The sequence below is a fragment of the Grammomys surdaster genome, unplaced genomic scaffold, assembly GCF_004785775.1.
Source record: "Grammomys surdaster isolate TR1022 unplaced genomic scaffold, NIH_TR_1.0 125685, whole genome shotgun sequence".
Lineage (NCBI taxonomy): Eukaryota > Metazoa > Chordata > Mammalia > Rodentia > Muridae > Grammomys > Grammomys surdaster.
This window is the reverse complement of record NW_021620521.1, coordinates 25,642-52,179: the sequence shown is the minus strand read 5'-3', so window position 1 is coordinate 52,179 and position 26,538 is coordinate 25,642. Positions and strand designations below refer to the sequence as shown.

General features: G+C 37.7%; 1 protein-coding gene across 1 annotated transcript in view; it reads left to right on the top strand.

Moving 5' to 3' along the window:
* The window catches only part of LOC114639136 (metabotropic glutamate receptor 7-like), a 432,453-nt gene extending 409,116 nt beyond the window's left edge, over window positions 1–23,337 (top strand). The window contains exons 3-4 of the mRNA XM_028787826.1: window positions 14,312–14,453; window positions 23,115–23,337. Of these exons, the coding sequence (XP_028643659.1) occupies window positions 14,312–14,453; window positions 23,115–23,337 (365 nt within the window). The remainder of the gene's footprint in view (window positions 1–14,311; window positions 14,454–23,114) is intronic.
* Window positions 23,338–26,538: the final 3,201 nt, after the last annotated feature.

Below are 26,538 nucleotides of genomic sequence, written 5' to 3'. Positions count from 1 at the left end.
CCCTTTTTTGTTATTAGGCTCAAAGAACCTTTGAATATTCAGTGGTAGAGGTGGACAGAATTTCCTGATGTTTCTTGTTCTAAAACAACAACTACAACAAAACTATGTAATTCAAAAACATATTTTCTTTAAAGTGCCCCCTTATTTTTATTTTTAGTCATTTAAATCTCTTCCTGGGATTTGAGGATGTATCTTCATGCTTATCTTTCCCCACTTCCTTTTAAAATTGCTCTAATCAGTTGATAAACATTTGATTACATCCAGGTCATCAAAGATAGGGTTGTCCTCCTGAGAATACATCCATGTGTTTCATTGCTGCTATAAAAACCTGAGAACCATCAACATGTCACAAAAATGAGTATCTATAAATTCTATGTGGCAAATCTTAATTTAATGGAAATCAGTACTAACAACACATTTATTTGTTTTTGTTTGTTTGTTTTAATTTTTGAGACCTGATCTTATTACATAACCAAGGCTGATTGTTCAAGCTGCTCTTGAATTCACAGTCCTTCTAAGTCTGTTTCTCCAGTTGTGAGAGCTCAGACTTGTATTTCCATTGCCAGCATGAGTTATCATGTTTTTGAATTGGAGACTTTTGATGCCAAATCTGTTTCCTGATTCCTGGACACAGGTTGCTTTGGCATTGTACAAGTATTGTCAATCCAGCTGTAGTTTATGAATAATCACAATTAGTGGTTTGTTTTTTTGTTTGTTTGTTTTGGGGTTTTTGTTTTGTTTGCTTGTTTGTTTGTCACTTCATTTAGAACCGTCTTTGATAATTAGTTGATAATTGAAGGAAATCCATCAAACTCTCCAGTGCAACCTAAGCATCTAAATGTAGATCCCTAAACTGGATGATGCTTGTATGGAAATTCTCCAAAGAAAATCAGGACACAAATGAGATCCCTTAAGTGCAGGTCAGTGAGTCGGGATGAAGAAGCCTGCCTAAAATGTTTTTCTATATCTTGGAAACCTTAATGAACGCAGTATTATAGTGTTGACAGTTGAGTGCACCCTCTGAAACTCTGTGTATTCATTACCTTTCTCCTGGGCTTGACAAAATCCACAGCAAAAGGCAACTTAAGAGAAGGGTGTGTTTATTTTGGCTGCAGTTTGGGGGAGTCATGGTGGCAGGACAATAAGGCCTCAGTTCACACTGCATCATCAGTTAGGAATCAGGGAGAGACAAGTGTTTGTGCTCAGATAGCTTTCTTCTTTTTATTCAACCCTTGATCCCTAGCCATCGGAATGGTACACCCCCAGAGTTAGGGTGGTGCCACTCCCAACTCAATTAACCAAACTGGAAACTCCCTGACAGATGTGTCGAGAGGTACCCCCCCCCAGGTGATTCTAAATCTCATCAAGTTAACAATTAAAATTACCCATTAGACTCAGGAAGCATTTGTGTAAAATCTTGTGTATAGGTTCAACGAGGGAGTGTATGATGTTAACTGGCCTCCTTTGTGTTTATAGAAGTGTTGGCTGGCATAAGCTTTAAATATTTCATGGTTTCCCGGGAAGAGAAGCACACTCTCTGAGCTCTGTGACAAATCAGGAAGATGATACATTTCTAAAGCCATTACAGGCAGCATTCATTTGTTTCTACTTCTTTGGTTTGTGACATTCACACTGATACAGAGTGATATTTCTTTAACAATGACAAATGTTCAAATCCTCTAAAGATGGCTCTTTTTGATATGTGTAGTCTGTTGAGTCTTAACTGTAGCAATAGTTTGCTGCAGTATGGATAGCTCATAGCAGAAACAATAAGTAGAAAAGAAAGTTGCAGGAAAGGGCACTGAAGAGACAGAATGTTTAAAGATCAATTTAACTTATTGAGAAGTACGCAGTGCTCAATAGTGCAATGACAGCTATTCACGTTGCCTTTCTAATTTTTATATTAAAACAAACATACCCTCACTGCTAGCACAACTGCATGTACTACTCTGCATATCTCTGTCTAGAATTACATCCAGATGATCAGACAGTTCATCAACCGCATACAACAAATCTAAAGCTCTCAGAATAGATTGCTTCTCGTTTGCTACTGAAAGGATGGTAATCCTTCTATTTTCCTTCTATGAAGACATGCATAGGAAAACAGCAGATGGGTTGAAGTAATATGCCTGCCTCCAAATCACTGTAGAAAAAGGACTGTTATGGAAGAGTTATCAAAACAGCTAACTATTCAGAAGTGTTTAGCAGCTTATAAGACCTTATAGGAACGGACACTATTGCACTCATTCTGCTGTGTTGATGAGTACTAGGATAGGGACAGGATGGGAGAGAGCAAATCATGAGGGGCAGATGATGAGGAAAACCATTCATCACAGCTGTGATGACCATTGTTATAGACTGAAAATGAAAATCTCTCAGGTTTGCCTTAGGGTTGCCCCTGGCTATGGTGGACTGAACAAATCAGCTTGATTTCTAAGCCCAAGTCACCTCATCTACAAGAAAGATGAGTATCTTTTGCACTTCATCCCAGTGCTTGTTGAATAGGGTGGTGTTTGAACGAGAATACAGACAAGGCTGGAGAGTTAGCCCAGTGGTGGAAGGTGTATATAAGGTATGCTTGCAGCCCTGGTTTCAATACACATTCCACCAAAATGAACAATAGAAATTAAAATAAATGTGTCAAAACTCTTTGAAATCAATGAACAGTTGTTACGGGAGAGAGTGAACACAGTGAAAGGATCAGTGACAAATGGTCCAAACACTGAGTTCATACGTCTTCCCATAACATTGAGGGAGAGTGTGCAGTATGATATGGTATCATGTCTATACCTGAGCACAGTAATCTCTGAAGTGTATTCGAACAACATTCGATTGATGCCCATCCTGACATAATACCCTATTATTCCTAATTTTCTTGGTTGTGTATAAATGTTTTGCCTGCATGTATGTCTGTGTGTCACATGTGTGTATGCTGCCCATGGAGACCAGAAGAGAGCATCAGATCCCCGAGTACTGGAGTTATACATGGCTGTGAGATACCATGTGTATTCTGGGAATTGAACTCTGGTCCTCTGTAAGAACAGGCAGTGCTCTTAATTTCTAAGCCATCTCTCCAGCCTCTAGTTTTAAGGGTTAAAAATGAATTACAGAATATGTCTCATTTTTGCATTTGTACATGCATGCACATGGACATAAGTATGTAAACACACACACTTACAAGTGCACACACGCACACACAGAAAGAGAGAAAGAGAGAGAGAGAGACAGAGACAGAGAGAGAGACAGAGAGGCAGAGAGAGAGAGAGGGAGGGAGGGAGGGAGGGAGGGAGGGAGGGGGGGAGGGAGGGAGAGAGAGAGAGACAGAGAGAGACAGAGAGAGAGAGAGGGAGACAGAGACAGAGAGACAGAGAGACAGAGAGAGAGACAGAGAGACAGAGAGACAGAGAAAGAGACAGAGAGAGAATTGAAAGAAAACAGTACGTCAGAAATGTCAGTCAAGCCCAAGCCTCATAAATTGATCCCCTTCATATTGTCCTGGGCTACATAGACATCTTTCCAGAGGGGCTACCTGGAGATAAATGACAATTGGTTTTGACTGTTGAGAATAATCCAGCCACAGGAACAACCAGTGACTGTGAAAACTCAGCCAATTTCTTATTTCTTATTCAAGGAAAGGAACAGCTTGCCTCGAAAGGCTTCCTGAATGGGAGCACATTCTTCATTAACCCACTCACGACCTGCCAGGATGCCAGCTGTTCAGGAGAACGTGATGTTCTGCTCTGGGATTGCAGTTGTAAACTAGGCTCATAGCAATTCTATAGGACATCACTATCTTGGAAGAGAATTTAAAAAGGATAGTTGCCCTGTTAGTACAATGGAGTGGGGTGTCTGTCTTTCATGTTGACTGCTACATACTCAGCAACAGAGCATTCCCAAAACTTAGCAGTTGTTTAGTAAATATGTTCTGGATGAATGACTGAATCAGTAGGTAAAATGTAGATGTAAAACCATCAAGAGGAATGACTCACCGCACAGCTTCACAGACCACAGCAGAAGCTGTTCAGCTTCCTCTGAGATGATGGACTTAAAGGCTGAGTTAAGACTCTACCCCAGCATGGGTGGCAGCTCAGGAAAGGTGCCTCTCTGCTGGAGCTTCCTTCATGACCTACAGGCACCTCAGTTACTCAGAGTCTCCTCCTCCAGGCAACTGTCATTGCTTCAAACTTTCACATTGCAAAGTTTGCTGCAGGTGCTTTTCAGACCAAACTGTGGCACTGCACATCCTTAGCATGTGTGATGAGAGCTTGCTTTCCACTGGTTCCTGGCTGAACAATGTGATACACTCACTCGTTACTAACATGTAAAAATAGTCCTTGGAATGTGAAGTGTGGTTTCCCTGGCAGGACACCAGTTGGGAGCTTCTCATAGATTTGCCACATAAAGCCTTATGCAGTTCAGTCCTGACTGTATAAATTTAGCAGCACCAGCCTTTGTTTGGCTTCACTGCCATCAAACCTACTATGTTCCATGTAATGTTCTCTATGCCCTGGTGCAGAGAATATGCTTGGGGAACTCAGCTGTTACTGTTTTATTCTTTCCTTCTTTTCTTCAAGCTAGAATGAAAAACAGGTATCTCAAAGATGATTCAGTGTTGGCATCTAAGAACTATCAGTAACCCAGTCAGGTTTCCCCAGAAATGTGTTCTGTTGCCAAATTCGTTATCTCTAAAATTTTCTCTATTTCTTCCATGTCCTTTCCTCCTATGTCCTTCTGCTGCCTAATGATCTTGTTTTCAAACCCATGAAGGTGACTCTGATTTCATTTCTTCTGGTCTTCATTGCAGAACACGGGTTTCCCCCTGTGTCTTTTTTCTTTGTGCTGTTTGACATCTTTCACATTCAAGGATTTTTCCATCCTTTTATATTCAGATAAGAATTTACTGAAGTCAAATATCACTTCTGAAGGTCTTCATTTCTTAGTACAGAGAACTGACTAGGGACAGCATTCACAGGAAGGTATCCTATCAGCTCCCATATCAGGAAGTGGGTAGCCCCTGAGCTTGTCTCTTTATCTAGCAGATAACTTCTCAAGGTTGCTGCTTCTCAGTTTTGTGGGGTTTTTGTTGTTGTTGTTGTTGTTTCTGGCTTACTAGTCTAATGTGTTTTGATTTATGCTTTTACTTATGTTTTGATGCTGGCAAGAAGATAGTAATGGCTCTATGGATCAAAATGTACTCATGGCTGGAGGAAAAGGCCCTGATAGGTTCTCCTACTCTTCTCCCATTTCTAAACAAAACAAAGCAAAGCAAAACAAAAAACAGCAACACAACTTCTTTCCCATGAAGCAATTCCTGAAATTTGTCCTTCATGTGTCAAGAAGTCCTTCCTACTAGAACAAGGCTGGAAGAAAAGCACAGCTGATACCTTTGCTGTGACCGGGGGTAAGCTATTGCTTAAAAATGTAAACCTTGACACTCTAAGCAAAAACACAGATCTATTGGCAAAGTTTCTAGAGAATTGACAGCTGGGTAGTCTTACTCACAAGTTCTTCCTTTCCATAGATGTAAAGTATAAAGATCAGATAACTGTTTCCATATAGTCTTTGGTTCCTTTAACTAAATACCATGTCCATTTTAACCCCTTGTTGCATGTACTTTCTGAAGAAACATGAAGAAATGATTATTTACCCAGATATGACACCAATGCCAGAGCAAGAAAATGACTATACCCAAGTTTAACAGTGAACCAAGGAGTTTATCAAGTTATTTACAAGAGTTTGTGTGATGAGTTATCTATGGAAGCATAAATGCCTAAACAAACAAACAAGCAAACAAACACCCCCAAGACAACAACACCTCTACCCTAGCTGGGTGACAGCTCAGGAAAGATACATCTCTGGAATTCTCTCCACAACTTGCAAGCAGATCAATTGATCTGATAGCATCCCTTTCCTAAAAACTGTTACTGTTTATGTAACCTCAGGGAGGGCCCTGGTTAATCTTGTAAGCTTCATGATATTCTAACTTTTGTATGTTTTCTTCACTTCGAGAGTGGCATGAACCCTACCTAATTCCCGAGTCTCAAGGATTATCCTTCCAAGGACTGAATATTTAAATTCAGACAAAATAGATCCACTATGCCCCATATAGTTATCCTTGTGACATATCATCTATGATGGCAAGACAATATTTATTGATTTAGCATAAGCTATTCAAAGATGAAGATCCTAGTGCCAGCCTACAATCTAAGGAAGCGCTTAACTTCAAAACACCTCTGCCTCATAGAAGGAGAGGGTTGCTATTGAATATGTTAATCAATAAAGGCCATATGAAATAACATCTGATTTTGAAAATTACCTTATAATCCAGTCTCCCAACTCAAATCAATGTTTATCTTCATGGGCTTTGATCTGAGTCCCCCTCTATTTAGATGATACTTCTACTAACATATTTTGTTTCTGGTGAAAAGACAGAATCTTGCACTGCATCCTCTCAGTATTTGCTAAATTGAATTGGCTTAGCTAAGTAACAGGCCTCATCTCAAGTAGAGGCTCTTCCTGGACCAAGCTGCTGACTGTAAATTGTTTCCTCTTCGGCTTTGAGATGGGAGTGAATCTATAATCAGTTAGGAGAGCCACAGAGTTTATTGGAAGAAGCCTGTGCTCTGGCTCCTGATGTGTCTTACTGTTACAGATTGCAGCTTACCAGACAAAGACCAACCGGCTGGCTTTCAGCTCCAAATGAAGCAAAGATTGATTTCGAAGACTGAGATTCTTATTATCTCAGTAGCTTGTCTCCATAAGCCACTGAAAATTATCTTCTCAGTCAAAGCCAGACACTGAGGTGGCAAAAATGGAGTTGTTCTGTCAATGATATGTCTACTTTTAATTCTGTTCTTTTAGATTTTACTTATTTTCATTTTATGTAGATGAGTGTTTTGCTTGAATGCATGTCTTTGTACCACATGAAGGCAGTGCTCATGACAATCAGAAGAGGGCAGAGGCTACCCTAAGACTGGATTTACAGACCATTGTGAGTTATCACAAGGACATTGGGAATTGAACTCAGGTCCTTAGGAAGAGCAGCCAGAGCTGTTAACCACTGAAGCATCTCTCCAGTCCCAGTGATACAACATTTCATTTGTAATTTTTCCAACGGCACTGCCCAATTTTACGGTTTGTGGATATGCCACCCACAGCAGTAAGGACTCCCTGGGAAGTTGCAACCTTCTTCGATAAAAATCTTAGCCAAAAAAAAAAGTTATTTTCCAAAGTTAGATTCTTGTAGCTAGAGATATGGCTAAGTAGTTAATAACACTTGAAGATCTATTTAAACATTTTATAGTTGATGTGTTTTAGTATGCATAGGTGTTTTTCCTGTATGTAGTCTGTATAAAGTATGTGCACAGTGTCCATGAAGGCTAGAAGAAGAGGGTGTCAGGTCTTCTGTGACTGGTGTTATTGACAACTGTGACCTGTTAAGTGAGTGCTGAGAATTTAAACCAGGGCATCTGAAAAGAGCTACATGTTCCTTTAATTGGTAAACCATCTCTGTAGCCCACATATTATTCTTGTAGTAGATTCAGATTAAGTTTTCAGAGCCCCAATAAGGCTCTGTAACATAGCCTCTGTCCCAACTATCTGTAATTCTAGATTAACATCTGATGTTCGTTCTGGCCTTCATGGCACCTGCATGACATACACGTACATACACTATGCCCACAGCATATTTAGAAAATTCAAACATAATAATAATAATCTTTAAAAGTTAGATTCTTAAGCTGATTAACAAGTATCTCTTCAACTATAGTTTGCATCTATGCAGCAGTGACATCACACACAGTGGGCAAGCTGGAGCAAATTTGAATTCAGTGGGGCTCCAGAATGGGGTGAAAGTATAACTATATTGCTGAGTCATCATTACAGAGGAAGAGTCCTGCTGATACCTTAATATCCACAGTGTATAGGAGGGACATTCCGAATCCTTTCTTTGTTGGTAGACTATCAGGCACAGATTTTCCCTCTAAAGGTGGCATATAACACACTTCATGTGCACGCTTGAGTTGATATAATCTACTCACTGCCTAAGTGAGTTTTAAGCTTCCTCCTATGGATCTGATGCAAATGAGGTGATTTTCCTTTATCAGTAGGCACAACTGATGCCTTCCAAGAGCAGATGAAAACAGCATGTTCACCCCTCTTCCTTCCTGTTTCAATCTTCTTCCTTTGCTCACGTTTTAATTTTATGAATTTGCTCATCCCCATTACCAGGATAATAGCCTAATTTCTCTCTTCTGTTAAGGTATTTGATTTGGCTCACCTGTGGGCAGTTCTCGATTTAAAAGGGCTGAACTTCTCCATGCTGCAGTCATGAAACCCCACATGTCAATTGCTCCAGTGTACACTAGATGGGCAGCAATTGAGAGTGTGGACCGCCTCCTCTGCTAATCTCATAGCCAAATGGAGTTTGTTCTCATTTGCTTAATCATTCAGCTGTAATTGAATCCTGATGGGAAGCTGGCTTTCCATCCCAATGCTTTCCCTTCTCCTGCAGAGAAGGTGGTAAAGTAGCCATGTCTTCTCCCCAGCAGCCCCAGGACACTTTATGGACCATTTCATTCCCTGCCTCTGCATAATGCCTGCCAGACATGGAGGAATTACATCACTGAGATAGTGTTGACCACCGCCCACAGACATCTCTCCCATCGTTCTCTTGCTGCATCATTGTGCACTCTGTAACAGTGCATAATGATCCATCACTTTGCTTCTTTGAGGCCACCATCCTCAGAGCTACCTTTGGATGGAATATCTGTATGTAACAACAGAGCTACCTCCCAGACCTAGCTACAATTCAGGTGGAGGCGCACAAATAAGTATTTCTCAGCATCTACTTCCATGTTGCCTTCAGCAGGTTCATTCAGTGTAGTTTCCAGACCAACAGCAGCAGCAGCAGCTTGGCACTGAACTGAATGCTGTGGGACTGTGTATGAGGTGTTAGCAAAAATTATTTGAAGGGATCAATTCATGACATCTGTGTTCAAAGGCTGAATAGTTTATATCCAACTCATCAAAGGAAAAGTTTCGAAAATGTTGAAGGAATGTGTTAAGTCACCAGGTAGTTAAGATGCATTCTATGCATTTAGGGGTAGATGCTTTTAGGTAACATAAATGTTCTATTAATCATAGTGTTTCCTACAGACTCTAACACTTATCAAAGCCACTATGGTAGTGTTCCACTGGTGGTATTATTTTCTCTCTCTCTCTCTCTCTCTCTCTCTCTCTCTCTCTCTCTCTCTCACACACACACACACACACACACACACACATTTCATTTGTACTTTTATACTTTCTATTTGGAATTCTTCTACAAGAAAGTTTCATTCATTTCTGAATACTCACTTGTTCATTCTGGCACTGGTAGCCACATGAAATTAGTTCACTGAATAATACTTCAATTCAATGATACCATTATTTATTTTGTTCTCGACAGTGACTTCACTTTACTCAGGGGAAACTCATTCATGTTGACTCCCATATCCATTTGATAGTCACCTAGCATTTTTATTCATTCATTATTTTTTTTATTTCTTCACACTGAATGATGATCCAGGCTAAATCATATGTGTGCCTGTCTATTGTCAAGGGAGACATTGTTTATGCTGTTGGAAAATTTCTCCAAACCAACAACTGAATACTAGCTAAATATGTGAGTTGTGAAATATCATCGCATTTAGACCTTTTATAGAACACTAGCGTGTGTGTGTGTGTGTGTGTGTGTGTGTGTGTACACTAGTATGTCTCTCCCTCTTTAAAACGTGGATATCTTCTAAGGACCTAAACTATATTATTATGTGGCAGGGCTCATGGCTTCTGTGTAGTTATTATAGCAATGATGGTCCTGACTTCCATTATTTTACTTTGATCACTCGAGTATAGAAAGTAGCTTCAGATTGTGAAATCACATCCCCACAAAGAAGAAGTTTACAAATAAGAATGTCATTTTACATGCAATTCATAGCCAGAGCATTTCTCATTAAACAATGTTATTCAGAGTTGATGCAGCTTATTCCTTTTCCACATGTCTATCCTTAGGTTCTTCACACATTTATAATACAGTGAGGCTCATCCCCACAGTTAGCAGGGATCCTTCTATATCATAAATATAAAGTTGTATGCTGTAAAGGTTATTTCCAATGGTATATTCTTTGGATGAACACGTGATTCCTCGAGCTTATACCTACCATGTCATTTTCCAAGCAACACAAACTATTCCTGTCACCATGCAGTTCTTTTTCACTTTTCGATGAGACTCTCCTACTCTGAGAACCCCTGTTTAACACTTGTATTCATCTTCAGTTTTTCATTTTACACATTGTTCTATCCATAGAAGGACTTCGGGTAAAGCCTTTTGAGTTCATTGTCTTAAATCTAGTGCAGTGTTCCTTAGTTTCATTCCTTTTGCATAAAGGAATGGCTCAGTTAGCTGCTAAGGAATATTCTGACTTGTATATTAGCCATGGTTTATCCATTTACCTGTTAAACCTGACATGTTTTCATCGGTGATAATTACAAATAAAGTTATATATGAATATCCACAATTTTATTATAATACAGTTGCAATTCATTTCTGTAAAAGTCTAGGGTAAGACCTGATTCTCCAAAAGGTAACTGTGCTAACATATGCAGAATGTGAAGCCTTTTTTCTGAAGTGACTGAACAATTGCACAGTGTCTCTCACTAGTAATGAACAGACATTTCTGCATTCTGAATCATGTCCAACATTTGATGTTCATAGAAAGTTGTTGTTATTAAACAGCTCTGATGGTTGTGAGTTAGTATATGACAGAAATTTAACACTTCTCTCATGTCTCCTGTTACCTATCTCTTCAGGTGCCATTTCTAAGTGATTCTAAATCTGAATTCAGATTCTTTTGCCCAATTTATTTTTGTGTTTGTTAGTAGTTTGATTACTTTAAGCATTATTTTAGATAGAAGGCTATTATCAGATATGTGACTACATCCTAGTCTCTAACCTGTGTTATCTTCTCATTTGTTTTCATGGAATAAATGTTCTGAGTTTTCACAAAATCCAATTCATCAGTTCTTTTTCCTTTGTAGATTCTGGGTTTTCTTTTCTTCCTTCCTTCCTTCCTTCCTTCCTTCCTTCCTTCCTTCCTTCCTTTCTTTCTTTCTTTCTTTCTTTCTTCCCTCCTTCCTTTCTTCCTTCCTTCCTTCCTTCCTTCCTTTCTTTCTTTCTTTCTTTCTTTCTTTCTTTCTTTCTTTCTTTCTTTCTTTCTTTCTTTCTTTCTTTTTTCTTTTGATCTGAAACCTGGAACTAAACTCCAATTTATACAATAGTCATTTATTTTTAACATTTTTATATCCACATTTTCTTTTAGATGAGATTCCCCAGAAAGTTTTATGTCAATGTAAGTAAAAGTGGTCTGAACTATAGAATGTACTGATCTATTTTTTTTCAAAACTTGAAAACTATTTCTAATATCACCCTTTTGATAAGTTGAGGATCCCAACAAGTTTCAAATATTAACCAATAGATAACATCTCTCATGCCATTCAGTTATCTGACAAAGCAGATCAATTACTTTGATATTTGGAAACATTCTTTTAAGCATTTTTCTGATACTCAAACTTAAGGAAAATCAGAGTCCCCATTTAGCACAGTTCATACACATTCACCTAAAAAGATGGCTTAAGCACTTATTTTATTTTATACCCAATTCTAGGTTACGATTAAAGGCAATATCATAGGTTGAGCTCTATAGCCCTGAATCTAACAAAATGGATATAGCATTTTTCCTTTCGTAATAGAGGTCATGAGACAAATCAACTGTTTAAATGTAGTCCTGCGCCTGCTCACCCCAAATAAAGGAAGTCAAGTTCAGATCTTTACTTCACAGAACAAAGTCTGACATAGCCTCTCCATTAATCTTTACTTTCTATGTTTAATTTTGGCATTTGCCTACAGACTTTGGCACAAACTTATTGAGACTTCAGCAAACAGTTGACTTGTGAAACTTCAAAACCACCTAAGTGATGATAGGGGAAGAACAAAAGAAGGCCAATGAGCATATGTACTCCGTGTGAAACCTTGTGGTTTCTCCCGCTATAGCAGTGCAAAGCTGGTTTTAGACATTCGTACAGGCCAGGAATTTAGAGACAGAATAAAGATATCCCAGGCAGAAAAAAAAAATGGATTTTCTGGCTTCCTACTGAATCTGTTTTGACTGGGATGATTGATTTTTTTTCTTTTTCTTCTTGTTTTTTCTTTTTCTTTTTCCTCTTCATGTTACTCATGTGGATCATATTTATCATGCCATGGACCCAGACTTATAGCTAGCTTTATCTTCATAAGATTATGAAAGCATGTGACCATACTGCTCTTCACTATATGGTTCCATGATGCTTCCTGAGGTGGGAATTGAAGTTTAATGACATCTAAAATAGTGTTAGTACCTCAGACTGACTGCCCACACTATCTAACATTCCCATCAGTCTGAAACCTATCTATATAAAGTTTCTTCTTGTGCTTTAAAATGTTGGCAAAGGTTACAACTGATTCTGGTAGTATTTTGTGATTCTGACCTTACATAATGAGTTAAATATTAACCTCCTGGCTATTGAAGCATCTTATGTAGATAGATTCATATCATCCTACAGGATTTTTGGAATTTATCAGTCAAACCAGATGAGCCTATATCTTTTTTTCTGAAGGTATTGGTAACTCTCCAAGTTTGTATTTGTAACTTATATGGAATCATGCAAATGATCAGGGATTTTTTTCAGATGATAATTTTACATTCAATATTCACAACATTCATAACTCTTATATTTCAAAGGAATCTTCTATTTCCTCAATGTTTCTGAATTTAAGGACATAAATGACCATCACATTCATAAATAGGATGTCCAATTACATTTCTACTTTATCCCTCATACAGTCTTAGAGATTTCTCTCTTAGCTTAAGAATTATTGATTTTATCGCACCTGTCAACAAATAGGTTTATTAATGTATTGTTTTTCTCTAATGTTTCTCTATATCAAAATTTATTAATTTTTAAAAATGTTTATCATATTTCTGCTTTCTATGTGTTATTCATGCTCTCTCTTTGGGAACATAGGTTGTTTCTGTTAGTTATTTCTGACTTCTTATATAAATGTTTTCCATCTAGCTACCATTTCAATTAAATTTTATGTACAGTAGTTTTATTTTACATTTTTTCAAAGTGTTTGATTGTTTAGATACTTCCTATTTGACCCATGGGAAAACTGACAAGTCTGTTGCTGAATTTTTAAATATTTGAATTGTCCCATGACTTTTGTTAATGATTTCCTCTGCATTAAGTTTTGAAAATATATTTTGCATGATATCTATCGTGAACTTTCATTTCCTTTTTCTTTAAGGTCCAGTTATGCTTTGTCTTAATGAATCTTTGAGTTTTACTTGAAATGAGTGTCTACTCTTGCTGTACATATGGTTCTAGAAATGTTAGCTAGATTGATTAACCTGATTGTGGTGTTATAGGACATCAGATCATTGAATTATATCATAGGTGTTCCCCTGAGGGCTAAAGTTGAAAAGTTGCTTAACATAACAGAGACATAACCAACTGAGATGACATTTCAGTGGAATCTTAATTTGGAATTAGAGTTTATGGTTTTGTGTGTTTGCAGAAGCCTATTCATAAACCCTCAAAGACAGACAAACAGACAGACAGACAGACAGACACACACACACACACACGCACACGCACAGGCACACGCATACATGTTCTAAGTGTAACAGAGCTCGTTTTAGATGTCTTCCAAAAACATGACAGGAAGTGAAAATATTTTTTCTTGTTCCTACTACTTAAGTCTTCTATCCATGGGATGGTCTTCGTAATTTTTACTATAAACATACTACTTTTATCCTCACTTGCCTGTCTGAACACATTGAAAGTGTATCTTGTAAAAATACTATATTCAGGACTGATGACTTAGGAAGGGTTGGGGTAAAATAAAGTCTATCAATTATTTAGCAAACTGCCCCATATGTCTCCCTCTGATAGTAATAAAAATTGATTGAGATTATGACTACTCTGAGAAGCATGGAATAAAAGAATCTATCTAATCTTCCCATTACAAACATTAGGGAATATTAGCTACCATAATCCATGGCATGGTTTATAGGAAGATAGCATGAAAGATACAAAATAATGGCTAACTTACATTGTATATTGTCCACAAAGTTTTGTTTGTAACACACACACAAACACACACACAAACACTTCCATGCTTCTTTGTTACCTCTGTGGCAACTTTATTGACACTCTTCTTTCTTTTCTTGAACAGGTGGGCTCTGCATTGCCCAGTCCGTGAGAATTCCCCAAGAACGCAAAGACAGGACCATTGACTTTGATAAAATTATCAAACAGCTCTTGGATACCCCCAACTCCAGGGCCGTCGTGATTTTTGCCAACGATGAGGATATAAAGTAAGGATGCTTGGTGAACCTTGTTCCTATGCATGCCACAGAAGGATGAGAATGCTGGCGTGGAGAGGAGAAGTAGAGTCAGAAAAAAGCTCTAATAACAAGGTGGCAAAATGTTTCATACATGCTTTTCCCAAACAGTTTGGCAGCTACAGAAGTATTAGCACAGCACCTTGGTGTCTTTAGCTTTATTTCAGTTAAAATCAAATGTATTCAATTCTTGGTAGAATGAAAGCACACTAGACTTTTAAAAGGTTGCAATTTTTAATTTTTATTGGATATTTTCTTAATTTACATTTCAAATGTTATCCCTCTTCCTGGTTCCCTCCTCCCCATGAAACCCCCTATCCCATTCCCCCCTCCCCTGCTTCTATGAGGGTGTTCCCTCACCTACCCACCTACTCCTGCCTCCCAGCCCTTGCATTCCACTAAGGTTGTAATTTTAAAACCATATTTAATTATTACAGGATTTTATTCCAAGAATGGTGTTTGTTAGTATAAAAGACATTTTATTCTGCTATGTTCATCGTTTAGCATTTAAACTCAGGACATCATTCTACAACCACATGCTATTTATGCCTTTATGCATTCATTGCCTTAAACTCCAAACTTATCACTTAAACTTCCCTTTGGCCTACCCTCTTGCTGCAAGTCTTACCACAAAGAGCCATCCTTTAGATTTCTTGAAGAAAACAAGTGGCCCCTGGTTCCTTTTCTGAACACTACAACCCAGTCCAGATTGTTTATTTTTGTCTTTTTAGAAGTTAACACTAATTTTACTTGACTAAAAAGGCTAAAATTTTTTTCTAATGGTGTCCAATACCCCAAATAAAATGCCTTACACTCTGTGTCCTGGCTAACATTTTCTGCTTTATGGATGACAGGACTCCTAGCTTGTCAATCTCTGGTATACCATTCTAGACACATTCTGTACCATGCTCTTGATCCATTTTTAAGTAGTCTGTAGATAGACTTCATGTGTCCACTCTTTACCTAGCTAGCCTTAGCATTTCACATCAGAGACCCTGACTCGCAGTGCCTGAAGATGTGTATAGTTTTTAAATCCATATGCATAATTTCATTTTACCTGTGTACTGCAGTTTATCCTGCTTTTCCCTTGTGGATTGACCATTACATTTTTCATCACAGAATTTTGCTATAAATAATAATGCCATAGTAAACTTCCTGTACAGAACTATGTGTGCTGAACTATAAATATGGAAATATGTAATAATAATAAATAATATGCTAAGTGATATGTAAATATATCAAACTAATATATTGTATCCAGTGTACACAAAGTATTTTAAATGTCTTCTTTAGCAATTTAATCATTGAATCCATCATTGTGCGTGCTCTAAGTTTGTATAGATGTAAAATTTTGTAAGTTAGATTCTGGAAAGTACTAAGATAAAGATCTGTTTTTCCTTATAAAGGCCATCAATACAACCATCTGAAGATTGCTAATTTATACTTCCCTTGTATGTAAACTTTATCTTGAATCCTGAAATTTCCAACCTTTACATGGAAAAGGATGGCATTTGAACTTGAGATGATTCACTGCATAGATCAACCCTGCTTTCTCCTTGAAACTGCTTCCTCACCTAGATCCCATTTTCTTTGCATCTCAGTACTCAAGAGCATCAATGAAATGGCAGGATTTTAAATATGTCCTATGAGAGCTCTCCACAGTCTAATTTCCCTCTGAACACTGCATGATGTACATACTGCTGGCGTGGAGGCTGCTTCTGTTTGCCCCAGCCTGCGGGGATTCGACGTGACCCTAGGGAAAAGGGTGAAAGAATGAAGGCACAAGAGACACAAAGTTGGAGAGCAAGTCTAGGGTTTTGATCAAGCTCTCTAACTTTAAATTCAGGCTGCAGGTTATAGAGACACAGAAAAATGGGAAGTTTAGGCAAGAGTCATTGCTTAGAGCTATCCCACTATTGAATCCTCATTGTCTAAGACCATCCCACCTTCATATCCTCATTGCCCAAACCATCCCACTGTCTTAACTAGCTCCCAGGAAATGTCAGACGTTCTTTGAGTTCCTGGGATCTGAGACAGTGAATGTCTTTTCATAACCTTGTACTTTAACTGACTAGGTTTTTCTAGAACAGCAGGTAATTTCATGAGGTTCTCTTAAAACAACAGGTAATTTCAAGGGTTTGGCTCCCAGCATCTGTTCTCTCCTTCCTAGGTCTTTCAACCATCTCTGCTGTATTTTCAAAGAAGATTTCTCTGACCAGATTATTTTGGAAAATTTTTTCCTTATAACACTTTAATTTTTTGGGTCATGCCAGTGGATTTATTTTTCTTGTTGTTGTTGAAGGGGTCGGATAAGTCTGTACTGTCCATTATCTTTTACCATCATTAGACCATATGATTTCTGAATGGTGTTTTTATCCTTACTGTCTGTCCTGATACTATGAAAATAGTTGAAGCTTAATCAATACCATGGAATGGATGGGTGGAATGCCAAGTCCACTGCTCAGTGTTTAATGATATAAGTGAAAGCTATTTTACTCCCTAAAGTTTAGTATTGTTTTTTCTTTATATTTGCTTGTTTTCGCTCCCTCTCCCTTCTTCCTCTCCTCTCTCTCCCTTTCCCATGCTCTACCCCTTTCTGCTGAACTCCATGGTTTTCCTTTAAAAAACAAGTAGACCACTTATGATCCTCCTGCCTCATCCTTTGAGTGGTAGGATTTGTACGAAGCTAATTTGGCTAAAATAATGTGAAAACTCGATTCAGTTTTTATCATTTTAACTTCACATATACCACATATGCAGTTGTGCACAGAAGTATTTGATCCAGATCTACCACCATGTTTCGGGGTGCTTCTTGCACATGTCTGTTACTAACAGCATTGCTTTACTGACTCCTGTATTTTTTTGTTTGTTTCTTTGTTTGTATTTCGAGTTCTCTTTCATATATGCCCTTCCTTGGAAAGATTAGAATATCCATTAAATATATCATTTTCCTTTTGATGCTCTGCTGTTTACATCATTCTTAAGATGTCTTATTCCCTTTTGCTTTTTAGTTACTTTTGAGTTTTTGTTTTCATTATAATGGTCTTTGGTTCTAGTTTTTCCCCTGATGGTACTAATATTCTTTTCAACCATTTTATTCATCTTTGTTCTGCTTACTTTAAATATTTCCTAGTATGTAATACATTTGGAAATGTATGTCTATGGTTTTTTGAAGATAGTTTTGTTATTAAAATTATAATATTTTTGACCTACAGTATATGACTTATATTTTAGGTAGAATATGCACATAATCCACACACAAAGTGTGCATATTGTTTTTATAATGGAGTTAATTTCTATTTTGAATAGTATTATGTATTGAGATTTATATGTTAGCATCTTGGTTTCTGAGCACAGTGATTAAAAGTTCAGCATGTATGTTTCTTCTAGAATGAGTTCTTAAAGGCAGAACCATCTGAAGATTACAGAATTCCCACAATGTTGATTCTATTTTCAAAGAGTGGAGATGGAAAAATTTGACATTTCTTGCAACATTAACTTCAAATACTTTGAGAATAGCGATAAGATTGCATTAATATCTCAGTTTTGAAGGGAAGCTAAATGGTAAATCAGTCATGGGTATTGATAATTTGGATTTTAAGGAATAACAAAATCTGTCTTCAAAAGTTGACTCTCCACATAAAACTAACACATGTCCACTGTAAATCCCTTAGAAAATGAGAAAGAGTTGCTTTTTTTTTATTTTTTAATTTTTTTAAATAAAATGATCCTGCAAATGTTACCACCCCCAATTCTATGGAAAAATTAAAACTCAAAGTAAATGATTACAAGTAATAATTAAAATTATGTCTTACAAAACCCAGAGCCTTGGCATTCAGAGACAACCTCTAATTAAATACAGTTTAAGATTTTCAAGACAGTTGTAAATGCACTTAAACTTTCTCCTGCAGAACGGAGATTGCCCAGGTTCTATGTGCACATGTTGTGATACAGATTAAAATTTTGCCACTGTCTGTATTTTGAGTAAGTGCTCACTTTTTCAGAGGTATCTGGTCTCATCTTGTTGTCTTGGCTTCTATCTAACTTTTCCACTGTATCCGATGTCATTACTTCTCCACACTCTTTAGCAACAAATTATCATCTCCTTCTGTGATTTAATAAAACTGCTTATTTCACACACACATAAAACACATGCACATGTCTGTATTGGCCAGTTTCATCATAGAGAAATGAAGAAATTATTCATAGTTTTAAAAATTACTTTTATGATTTAACATACAAACTAAATGTATTTTATTGAGAGTACCATTATTTTATTTGGGCAAAACACACACACACACACACACACACACACACACACACATATATATATATATATTACATTATTATGTTTGTGTGCACAGGCTCACATACATGCGTGAGCATGTGGAGATCAAAGGACAATGTGTGTGGGAGTCGGTTGTCTCTTTCCAGCTTGTGGACATAAAGAATAAAACTAAAGTCCTCGGGTTTAGTGCCAAGTACCTTTGTCCATGGAGCCCCCTCACCAGCCCTGTGTATTTAATTACAAGCCACCACTAAAGCACTCCAGTGTAGAGCATCTGCTTTCTGTCATGATCTCCACAATATCTAGCATTGTTCTCTTAGGCAGCTATTTCAACTCTTTAAACATCTCTGGGTTTACGTGCATAATGGGCCGACAGGCAAGGTTAGAATCATTGATTCCCTGCCCTGTTTATTTATTCATATCTGAGATGATATAAACCTTTAAATCTCTTCTAAGGTCCCCACATCTTTATGCCACATTTCTATTTATTGTGTGAAAATTAGTGTTCACATTATTATGAGTATGTAAATACCTAACTGCAGAATCAAACACTTATTTTCTCTTGGTGCTATGATGTAAATTCTTTTTTGCCTAAAGTTAATATGATATTATTTTATTTAGTTTTTTAAATTATTAAGTTGTTTTAGTATTTTCTCATTACTATTGACATTACAGACATACCCCTTTCCCTTCTAGTTTATAAAACAATAATCTCAAGCTCAAATATTTTTGGATATACATTTCTGAAAATTCCATCATTCATACTGAATCTGGGAGAAGTTTCAGTGTTGTTAAGATTTCTCCTTCCTGTATTCTCTCTCCCTCCATGACCTCTCTTTCTTGTTCCCAAACATTATTTATAATGCATATATATATATATATATATATATATATATATATATAACATATGTGTTTGGTAATGCATTCTTAAATAACTTCTTTTGAAATAGCTATCTAAAGGAAAACATATTTCAGGGCTGAAGAGCTGGCTCATTATTTAAGAGTACTTATTGCTCTTGCAGAGAACCCAGCACACACATTCCACAGCTCACAACTGCCCTGTAATTCTACTTCAGGTCCTCTGAAGGACATCTGCATGTGTATGGTGCATTTAAACTCTTCCAGCTATACATATGAATAAAAATAAATATATCATTTTCTATAAAAAATATTATGTGTTTGATGTCTAAAACTTTTCTTAATCTGATTTCACAATTAATATTTGGCAGGTTGACATTGTGTCTCACATTTATTAAAACAGTATTTGCCGCAGAAATGATTTAGTAAACAATGTTGATTACTTATGTGTTGGAGAATTCTTTATTTTTATTACATACTAAAGTCTAACTTTTCAGTGAAAAGGAAATCACAAGTACACTGAGTACATGTGAAAATTCTCTGATTAACAACTAATAATCTGATTTTTTCTGCTTTTTTTTTTTAGTTTTCTGAGTTCTCTGCTTTACAGGACATATTCACTATTTGTAAAGTTATTGTTTTGTAACAGGTTTTGTTTCTCTATTTTTACAGTGGTTTAACTTTTTAATTCACAAATTTATTCTCTCAATTTCTCAGTCAATGGGTAACAATAAAGTATAGAAACAATCTCTGAAAATGTTTTAATAACAAAAGTTAAGAAATTCAGTTTAAAATAGTTTATTTTTTTGCACATTTGTTCAGGAATATTGACTATATGTAATCTTACACTTGTTTTAACTTTATTTTTAACATTTGATTTTGTTTTCTTAACCTTTCTTTCTCAAAAGGAACTGCAATTTTTCATTTTTAAAAGACACATTCTTTTTTATGTAAGTCATTCTTTCCATTATCTTGCTGTTGGTTATCCTTTTACATCTGAACTAAATACATTTGTTATTTGACACTTTCTCCTATATCATTTCTTACTTCTACACTGATGTGCTTTGCCAGTGAGGTCTTCTTTTACCTGTGGAGACTTAGGGTAGGCACTAGATAGCTGTAGACATAAACTTATTAGCTGATGAGGTGGGAGTAGCTACTAGAGAGTTCAGGATGCCAGGGAAGCAAGAGGCTCCAAGGACACATCAGGGATGACATTAGCTGAAAACCCAACCAAGGGGGAAAAGAAGGTGTAGAAATCATATTCAGAGGTTAAGCATGGTCTCCAGTTGAGGGATGGGGCCACCTACTCATCTCAAAAATATTAACCCAGAATTGCTTTTGTCTAAAGGAAATGCAGGAATAAAGAATAGAGCCGAGACTAAAGGAAAGACCATCCAGGCCCTGCCCCACCTAGGGATCCATCTCACCTACAGTCAGGACTCTATTGCTGATGCCAAAAAGCACTTGTTGACCAGAGCCTTGTATAGCTGTCCCCTGAGAGGCCGTGCCAGAATCTGACCAATACAGATGAAGACACTTGCAGCCAACTATCGGCCTGAGCATGGAGACCTGAATGGAAGAGTTAGGGGAAAGACTGAAGGAGCTGAAGGGGTTAGCAACTCCATCGAAGAGCAACAATATCAACCAACTAGACCCAGAACTCCAAGGACTAAACAACCAACCAAGGAGTACACATGGAGAGTCCCATGGTTCCAGTTGCGCTTGTAGCAGATGATTGCCTTATCTGGCATCAATGGGATGGGAGCCCCTTGGTGCTGTGCCCCAGCATAGGGGAATGCTAGAGTGGTGAGGAGGAAATGGGTGGATAGGTGATCTAGCACCCTCATAGAGGCAGGGGGCATGGGGGAGGGGATGGGGGTTTGCAGAGCAGAAACCGGGAGGGGAAATAACATTTAAAATGCAAATAAATAAAATAACCAATAAAAAAAACTTATGGGGGGTCACAGTAGTTATAAAATTGACTATTTTATTAAATGATTCCTGCCTGTCATATTTGTAGATCTTTCGCCAGCAGTCCATAAAGAAACAATCCAGAATACTGTTTTCCTCCTGGTAGAATTTGGTTTTTAAGGAAATGTTTGATTCCTTTAAGTAGCCTCACTCTTCAGTACTTAATGAACTAGTGCTTGCTTATTCCTTCCCACTACTTTCCTCCTACTTCATATCACAAGTTTTCCTCTACCTGTTGTTGGATGGTCACACTATTAGGGAAAAATTTCTTATAATTTCATTTAAAAATTAGCATTCCATTTCTTTTGTCTGGGAGAAAGAAAATGTAATCTGAATTCTCACTATCTCATATTTTGTCTTTAAACACATCCTCATTTCTTTACTTCTGAATCTGTGTATGATAGTTTAAAGTCCTGAGTGCTAAGAATGTGTGTGTGTGTGTGTGTGTGTGTGTGTGTGTGTGTGTGTGTGTCGGGAGGGAGGAACAATGCAGGAAAGAGAGGGGGAGAGGGAAGGAGTGTGTGTACCAGGGCATGTGTGTGTGTATGTGGGTTTGTATATGTGGGTGAGGTTGTGTGAGTACATTAGTATGAATCTATGTCTATGTATATGTATAAAAGTATATATATGCTTGTGTGTGGATGGATATATGTATAGAATGTGTACATGTGCACAAATCTGTCATTTTTACCTCTTTCCCATATCCCATTATGATAACTTTCTCGCTGATACTTTTTTCCTTTTAATACTTTTTCTCTTGTTGCCTCTGATATTTGCCCACCATAGTAATCTGTAAACACAAAAAATGAACTTTCATGCTGAAAGTAGAATCCTGGATTTTTTAATAAATGACTGAAGAACTATGATTTATATTGACATAGTACCTTCTAGAAATGAGACTTACTTTCCACCTGAGATACAAAGGTGCAAAATGAAGTAAAATAAAACTTTATTTGGCCGATATGGGAAAAAAACATTTAGAATCTTTTTATAAGTTTTGCTTTTACAATTTTTTAAATCTTTATAAAATCATGTTATTTATTTACATTCCAAAAGTTGGCCCCCTTCCTGTTCTCCCTGAGTTCTTCACCCAATCTCCTCTCCCCACCTTGGAGAGGGTGTTTCCTCACCTGAACACCCTGCTTCACCTCCACCAGAATCCCTCTTCCCTCAGGCATCAAGTTTCCACAGGATTAAATACATCTTCTCCCACTGAAGCCATCTAATGCATGTGAATATGCATAGTCAGCTTACTGCAAGCTTATCCGTCCTTTTATCTTTGACACTTAACATCTTTAATTTGTTTTACTCAAAGGGCTTTAGCATTTTTGATATTGGCTAACATACCTCTTTACATATGTAAGATAAATATCCTCATTATATCTTTTCCTATTGATCACTTATGTTTTGAAATTGCAGGGCTTTTTTTTTTTTTTTTTTTGGCTCTACTTGATTTTGAAAATGCTTGGGCTCAGTTTCTATACCTGTATCCTTTTGTGTGCTTCTTTCCATAGGCAGATCCTTGCAGCAGCCAAAAGAGCTGACCAAGTAGGACATTTTCTCTGGGTTGGGTCAGATAGCTGGGGTTCCAAAATCAACCCACTGCATCAGCATGAAGATATTGCAGAAGGAGCCATCACCATCCAGCCTAAGAGAGCAACTGTGGAAGGTATGTGTTTTGACACCAGTGGAGTGTATGAAGAGGGGTGCTACATGGTGTTGGGTGACCCAAACTAAAGTCTTTGGGGGTGTTTCATGTTTGTACAGAATTTATAGAGTGCGTTTTGCAGAGTAGGATGATGGAGTGCAAATGAAGCTGCACACCTGGTCTGTTCCCTTTGTTAACAATCCTTTTCTTGTAGAGATTATATTATTTCATGGTAATGTTGCAATTAGCATAGATTCTTTTCTCACTCAGAGGAGCTTTCTGAGGAGAGATCATCACCATTACTAAGAACTGAAACAATAACACATCCAAGCGTGTGTGCAGCAGCAACCCTGCATTTTCAGAGAGAATATTTTCCCTTTATAATTTACCCTTTGCTTCTAACATGACAACTGTAAGGATCACGTGGCAGCTACCTCTGTGATCCCTTCCAGAGGCTGTGATTATAAAGGACTTGACTCTCAGCAGCTACCAGCCTCACCTTCTTTTCTCAGAGCCCTCTCTCACTATTCCCTTGCTTTTCTACTTTTCATTTTTGTTGTTGTTGTTGTTGTTGTTGTTGTTGTTGTTTTTTCAAGACAGGTTTCTCTGTATAGCCCTGGCTGTCCTGGAACTTTGTAGACCAGGCTGGTCTCGAACTCAGAAATCTGAGTACCTCTGCCTCCCAAGTGCTGGTATTAAAGGCTTGTGCTACTACAGCCGACTGCTTTTCTACATTTTTACAACCTCCCCTTTTTATTTTTCTTCTTCTTTTTTTGAATCTGTTATTTAAAAGACCCTATGAGGGCCATTGGGAGGAAATGATATTTTGTGGTATTCTCATAATCTAAATAAATGGATTGATTGCAGTTAATGTTTTATGTAATATGCAAAGAAATATTATATCTAAGTGGAAACATTATATGAAGAAGAAAAACTAACTCCTCTGCTGATAACCTGCTTTCTGTTGCCCTTTTGGTGAATCATGCCTCCAAAGGTTTCCTCAAGTATGCTTTGCACATCACATTGAACCTGGTCCTCTTCCTCAAAGGGACCAAATATTTGCACTTCTTTCTATTTTCTCTCTGTTCCAGCCTAATTAATTGTTCTCCCCAGAAGGTTACAGAGTCTGTGTAGATTTTTTTTTAAACAAATCAGGTTGTGCCTCTATCTGTCACTGATGTTTTTCTATGTTATCTTGAAGAGATAAGGATCCCCTGAGTCACTCTTCTGTTTTCCTTGGGAGTCTTTGAATTAATTTATTCCCCTAATACTTGCCCAGAGCTGAATGCCTATCTTGCAAAACAGGCCACTGCATTTACAGATGTGCTGCAAAAATAACCGATAAGATTTTAACTGTCTCTGGTCCTTTTCATTCAAAAATGTGTGCATTTTGCTTTGTGCTACAAGTGTTCTATGCTTACAAGTAAATAGAAGTTGGAGATTCTTTTTCCTGACTCTCAAAGCACACAGATTTCTCGAAGCAATCCAGAAGAAGATAATGAGAGCAGGATATGGAAACTCTCTGTGTTATGGGGCCGCAAGTAAAGCAGGCTGAGTGGACATTATCCTATAGTTCCGATATAGTACTTGAGGGAACTTTGTACTGCCATGCAGTACATGATGCATGAGAACAAACTGGGTAGACAGAGAAGAGGACAAAATGCAGACTGAAGAACAAAGGGATAGACACAGTGAGGCAGTTGCCCAATGACTCTTGAAACAATTCTACACTTGGACCTTATTGAACTCATCACAATTTGCTCAGCATTTTCCTATTTGCAAGGCACTGGGAAGACTCTACTCCCCCAGCGTCTGGTCATGATCATACTATTCAGCAGACACCTATTGACCCCTAGGTATTTTCCTGAATATTAATATGGAATGGATGCTCTCTGTGCTCATTGCTTTTTCTTCACTGTAAGAAATGCCTGAGGTAACTTTTAAAGTTTCATTTTTTACTACCTAATAGATTTATCTGCTTCAATTCCACATCTCAGCCCCTTCTTCTTCTCTTCCCTCCTAATCACCTTCCCCCACCTCCAGATACAGACCTCTCCTGGCACATGAAGTCTCATTCGGACTAAGTGCATTCTTTCCCACTGAGGCTAGACAAGACAGCCCAGCTAGGGGAAAGGGATCCAAAGGCAGGTAAAAAAGTCTGAGTTAGAGACAGCATCCATGCCAGTTGTTGGAGGACCCAGATATCTGCTACATATATACTTGCAGCCTCGGTCCAGTCCACGCAAGCTCTTTGATTGGTGGTTCAGTCTCAAAGAGGACCCAAAGGAGGATGCTATAATTTTCTTTACACTTACTGTGACCTTCAAGCCTCCTACTTATTAAGGTTTCTTGGCTTTTGTTTTTTGTTTTTGTCAACTTTCAAGAGCATCTCTGCTGAGGACCAAAGCTTTACTATCTGGACCTTTGCCTGTGATAGGGGATTGGTTGGTTGTTTTAATGAAAATGCCCTCTCTAGGGCTTACATATTTGAATACTTTCCCTCCAGTTGGTAAAAATGTTTGGAATTGATTAGGAAGTATGGCTTTGTTGGAAGACATGTGTTGCTAGAGTTAAATTTTGAAGGTTTTAAAGCCCAGGCCTTTCCCAGTTGAAAGGAAAGCTGGGCTTACCTCACAGAGTTTCCTATCTACAAAGGATATTGTACTAGATTTTAAAAGTGAGACTGGTATCAGGGGATAAAGTCAGCTGTGAACAGGGTGGGTTTGAATGCTCACCCAGGTGACTTTGTGGAATAGTGGCTAAGGTGTGCAGTCTTCAGTAAGGAGAAGAGATTTTAGAGCATCAATTATGTCCTTTCTTCCTGAGTCTCATTTGTCCCACAAATATGGTTGTCGCTATTTCATGGTTAATAACCCAATGAGCATTATGTTTTAGAAAATAACTAATTTTGTGGGGTTTTACAAATACTGGAAAGAAAAACATGTTATCTTGTGTGTATATAGGAATATACATATTAGACCCAAAACATCATTCTGCACATCTTAAAAAATAAAAAGAAAATATCCAATAAAATCTTATAGGGTCTGGAGAGATTGCGCAATGGGTAAAGCAATTGCCACACAAATGTGATGAGTAGAGTTTTAATACCTAGCACGTCCTTAAAGGCTAGACACTCATGGATCCAATCTCAGAACTTGGGTGGCAGCAAGACAGGGTTCTGGAAGTTCAGTGAAAGGTCTTGCCTCACTAATAAAAATGGAGAGCAGTCTGAAAAGGTGTCTGATATCAACTTCAGAACTCCACATCCACACACACATGCACATGTACCC